The sequence below is a fragment of the Charadrius vociferus genome, unplaced genomic scaffold (assembly GCF_000708025.1).
Source record: "Charadrius vociferus isolate BGI_N301 unplaced genomic scaffold, ASM70802v2 scaffold365, whole genome shotgun sequence".
Lineage (NCBI taxonomy): Eukaryota > Metazoa > Chordata > Aves > Charadriiformes > Charadriidae > Charadrius > Charadrius vociferus.
The window spans coordinates 1,564,573-1,570,218 of NW_009648559.1; the positions used below are offsets into that span (position 1 = coordinate 1,564,573).

At 38.3% G+C, this 5,646-nt stretch overlaps 1 protein-coding gene across 1 annotated transcript in view; it reads right to left on the minus strand.

The window, feature by feature from the left end:
* Positions 1-5,646, minus strand: part of ADAMTSL3 (ADAMTS-like 3) — a 183,058-nt gene that overhangs the window by 37,025 nt on the left and 140,387 nt on the right. The window contains exon 16 of the mRNA XM_009886113.1: positions 5,551-5,646. Coding sequence (XP_009884415.1) covers positions 5,551-5,646 — 96 coding nt within the window. The remainder of the gene's footprint in view (positions 1-5,550) is intronic.

Genomic DNA, 5,646 nt, shown 5'->3' on the forward strand with positions numbered 1-5,646 from the left:
AGGAGTAAACCAGCAGCAATTTTCACAATAACGTAGATTCCAATTTCTTTCAGGCTCTGATACACCTCTAGATCCCCTCTGGGACTCATTTTCAGTTCAGAAAGACCTTGTTATATAAATGTTTTGACTACATCTACAAAGTGATGAATTTTTATAGAACAGAAGACCTGACCTTAAATATGATTGACAACCTATTCAGTTCTCTTATATCAAAGTATTCATAATTACATTAACATAGAACACACGCATTGAGTAAAACATATTTTACTAGCTGGGCTGAGAAGAAACCTTTAACAGCGAGTACTATTAGTGTAATTCAGACATTAAAATGCCTGAAAAAAGACAAACCAGTAAATAAACATGGTTTCTAGAACTCTGCTATTTTATTCCAGACTGACAACCAAAGGAATCAAACTTTTTCTGTCCAACTGACCCCAAGTGTTTGTTTAACAGGCGCACCTTCCCTGTCCCCTTAGGTAGGAAATGCACATCTGACTGTCTACAGGGGAGAAAGAAAGATTGAGGAATTGTGTTCTGGCCAAAATAGAACCACATTACCAGACAAGCAATCAAGCACATATGAAGCATCCATAGAGCCTCTATTTTAAGTCAAAATGTACCCTATGCTACCAACCACCAGTTTCGCTGACATGTCTGTGTTCCTGGGGAAAAACCCACTCAGAGGAGATGGTGCTCTGGAACAGGTTGTGATAAGTAACGTCTTAACAGCTCACACAATGGAGAGGAATGAAATGAGATTCCTTTCAGACCATCTAAATCAGCAATAATCCCATGGGAACTTTTTATCTCAGTGTTATACAAGCTAAATTGGCCAGCTAAATGAACAAAAGGCATGTCATAGCAGGTGATGGTTTTTGACTGTGACTTGCCACCTGGAGTTCATTAAACCACTTCTGCCTTGCAGCATGACCTACCCAGCTTTAATTGTGTTACCAGAAGAAAATGTCGATATGAGGTGTATCTTTCAACTGACTTCACCACGGGGCACAAACTACAGTAGTGATCTCTCTCCACAAGGGGCCTTATTGAAAGAAAAATGGCACCCTGTTTTGATGCCTTAAGTACAAAACAGATATTAAAGAGTTGTTATGAACATACCACGCACCCCCTTTCCTGTTCCTTGGTTCTCAGGTCAAGGATTCTATTCAATAAATAACTACACTTAATTGATGCAGCATTTGCTTGCACTTAACTGTCAAAATGTCTTGACAATTAATCAGAGTTCTCACCCCAAACTATAATTTTTCCATTAGTTGGGAACTTCAATCACTGATTAATTTCTTATTCTATGTCGACTGGAAAATGGAAAAATCTATTATTCAAACAAGCAAAGTTTTATATGTATGACTTTCTTGGCTTATAATATAAACATAGTAGATAATTTAACTAAAACATTATGTATGCAGCAGGGAGCATTAAGTATTTTTACAGTAATCTGATGCGCTATTGTAGTAATTATCCTACTATTCGGTGAAATAGAATATTTTCTATTTTAACCCAGCATTCAAACCACATACATTTACATTCTTTTACAAGCTTTTCTATGCAGTGAAATACACAGTGCATGAAGCTGTGTAAAAGATCAGAATGCTTGAAAAAAAGCCCAGGCGTTTTGTTTCTGCCTTTTTTAGAGTACAAAGCAAATGGGGGTGGAAAGTTGCTGTGCAAATGGTAAGAGGGTGGGTCTATTCTCTATACCTGGAAGAGGAAGGACAGGCATTTATATCTATGAGATAGTCTCAGCTTGGTGACTGCTTAAAAATATGTACTGTCAGCTGAAAATAACTCAGCAGAAATGCCAAGTCCTACAAATGCTTGAGCCTCTCTGTAAATCTATCGAAACTGGCAATGTTATTTGTCCTCCTTCTGTAAAGAGTAAACAGTTCGGGTCTGCAGTTCATGAAACTCGTCATAGGAGTAACCAGTTACCAAATTGCCTACAACACTATTGCAAATGCTCTCAACTTTATATGTGACTCTCAGAATGGTCATTGTTTTTCTTAAGAGCCCTTAAATTTGGCTAGAATCCATGGATTTTCTAAGAATCTCAGGTTTCTTATAAATAAAATAGTAAACTTTTAGCAACTATAGTCCAGACAAAAGCCTGAATACACAGTTTGACCGCACCCTAAAGCTTCCAAAGCCACAGACTATAGAGGAATCAACAAGAAGTGCATATGTATTTATTATTTAAACTTATTATTTTTAAGCCAATGTAATGAAGGGGGGGGGATGGGGGCTGAATCATAATTTTTGAAGCATATGGAATATAAATAATAATAATTACACTGAAATACCAAAAATCTGCCTTTTGCAAAAGTGTTTTTAATCAAGGACCCAGAAAACATTCAGTTATTTTTTTAAATGGAAAACATCCCTTTAAAATATTATAGCGTAGTTAAATGATTGACAACACTAAAGAAATACTACAGATTACAAGAAAAACATTTCTTCTCCTCAGGCGTACTCTTTATTCTGATAACAACTATTACTTCTTACTGACAATATTATGAAAATTAAACTTATACTTATGTCGTGGGCTCTTGTATCAGGGCCAAAGTTCTTCAGATTGAAAAAACACCACAACATTCTGGGAAAATGAGGGCAAATCCTGAGATCCCTGAGCACACAGTTGGCTTATTTTCAGTTCAGGATTTCTTCAGTCACTGAAGACAAAATAGATCTTTAGTTTTCAGGATGGTTACAGAGTTTCCTATGGATGTTGAAGGTGATGTCTGCCTCAATTAGCCTGGACAACTTTTATTTGCAGTCATGGAAAGATTGATGAAAGCAGTATTAATTATTCTAACAGGCATAATGCTTACAGCCATAAATTTTATGGCACTCAATATGCTGCACGACAAGCCACACAGATTTGGTGCAGAAAGCACACAAAGTGACCAAGGACTCATGTTACTAACGCTCTAGAGCCCGCTAAACATGATGAGCTGGAAAGTAAAGATGATGTTTGATAACGCCTTGCAGAACGCTTCATCTCTGTAATTCTAATACCTCAAAAACAATGTTTCCATCTGCATTTTTACGTCTGCTTTGGAGAGGGACCAGAGGAGAGTTTGAATTCAAAGTCTAGTCTGTATGAGGATTTAAAAAAAGGTGCGAGTGACAAGCACAGAAACAGAGATTCGGTCCTTGCTCAAACAGTGGCTATAAAGCTTCCAGCTTCTAAAACTTAGACCCTGCAGACTTTTCCCTCATTCAGAGACAGTCAAGCACTAAGAAATGGGGGTAGGGAGTTCCGAGGATACAGAAATCCACAGGAATTTATTTTGATAGCCACTGCTAGATACATACATACTAGAGAAAAAGTACCTAATATAATTTACGTTACACTGGGATATTCCAAACTCAGACAACATTTATTTCTTGTAATGAAAGAGTTCATCTAATTGAAATGAGATTTGAACATAAAACTTTGCAGAAATGGATCAGCTCCTTTGAACTACACAATGGAAAAATAGTAGACAGTGAGATCATTAGTTAGTACACTGCAATAAGTTGGAAACAGAAGAGATGTCTGGTTCCCTTAAAACTATTTATCGGCAGGTAATTTTTGGTCTGTTTGAAAGCCTTTGCCAAGGCAGCATGAAGACCAGAACTGATAGAAGGAAAAAAATCACTGCTACCTAACTAGCATAACAGCTCAGGGACTTCTGAAGCTGTTCATTGATAAAATATCCTGACAACTTCCCACATTTCCCAGGAGCATCACATAAGAAAAATGTCTAGACATAGCACCAGTGATACCACAGAAGTCTGAAGAACACAACCAGGTTTCTTCTTTCAAACTTCAAGTGGATCATTTCTATTGTGCATCAAACAAATGGTAAGATTACTGTGAACACCTATTGGACAATTGTGGGTCAAGAAACATCACAAATTCATGAAAGTGCCAGAAGTCAGCAACAGAATTCGCACTCAGCTCCCTCAGGAACAAAATTAAACTGAGCACAGGATTCTGCTCATTGGTCATTTTGAAGTTCCTTTGTGCCAGCAAGTGAAACTAAGGTCTTCAGTACAGGCTCCTTAAATTACCGTCAGCTTGCACTCCAAGTGCAAGCTTTTATGTGAACGTTTTTGCATGGACAAACTCACAAGTGAAGACGCAGGAAATACAAAAGAACAGGCAAAGCCTAGAGATTATTTCAGCCTAGATGTCTGCTGATGTCATCAAAATTAAAAAACTTTGGAGTTTTAGAACACCTTTGACAAAGATATTGGCTAAAAAGTAGTAGTAAAGTGGATTTAAGATGGCAATGGAATGGCTGTACATTGCAAGAATCAGTTGAGATGTGACAAAGAGAACTACAAATTTAGTAGTAATGAAAGCCTTGTTTCTGTTTCAGTGTAAAATTTCCTTATTTCTAAAAACGCTTCCCTCATTAAAACAAAGAAACAGAAACACTCAGTCACAACAGCTCTCACTACCGTCTCACTTTTGTACATACATATACTTGGACTACAGCCTCTTCTACCTTGCCAGTCAAAATGCCCACTGAAGGCAGCAGACGGAATGGGATGCATCAGCTTTCGTGCTGATATTTCTATAGACCAACCCCATCACTAAACAGCAGTAGTAAAGGATAAAGGAGGCACTTATCAGTCACTTACCATCCTGCCGATAGCACTCTAGGGCTTCCCTCCCAACTTCTGTCTTCAAGGTTTGAAGTGGTGAACAGTACAAAGGAGGCTGCTTTCTGTGAGCTCTAGACTGGCTCTCTGCTTCCAATTGTTTCTGTTCTCCCCTTTTCTACATTTTTTTAATTCTTCTATGGGTACCACTGTCTTCGCTTCCCACTGATGTCATCAGTCCTGTCATATATAGGTGTGTTCGCAATTCCACTGACTCCACTTAACACTTCATAACTCACTTGTGTTCAGTCCCAAAGTACCATATGTAGTAGCAACACAAGCAGCCTTGTCTAGTAACATGTACTTAGGACGACATAGAGATTCAATTACATTGAAACAGGAATGTGCCTGACTACTTGCAGACAGATGTATGGCACAGAGTTCCTATGGAGTGATATACTGTACCAAGACCTTAACAAACTCCCATTTGATTGTCATGCAGGTCACACCGATAGCAAGTCTCCCTAATTACAACTCTGTATCCCTACTGTACTGCAGAAAATGGTGGCATTTTGGGAATTTTAACTCCGCAGCCATACCCTTTCAGTTCCTAGGAAAAGAAAGGTCATCTTATCATGCCCATCACTGATGCACCAAACATGTCGGTACCACCAACTACCTGGCAGCTGAGACTCCTGCAGCAACAAGACTAAAGCAAGTTGCTGTATCAAGAGCTTCTTGCACCTTACTTAGCCAAATAAAGTTGGTGTTTGAACACAGGATATGAAGTTGAAATACTCTATGGATGACCTAGAAATAACTTAAAACTTGAAGATGCATGTTTTCCAACAGATCAACATGGCTAATTTAGGGTAACACAGTGTCAAACGATGGCAAATTCTTACAACTCAGGATAAATAAATAACTAACTAAAAGTACCTCCAAGACATGTGGCTGAACAAGGAGTAAAACCAATGTATTCCCAGTCATAAACCACACTGCCATCTTCAGCATGTGAAAATTCCGGTGTGTAGG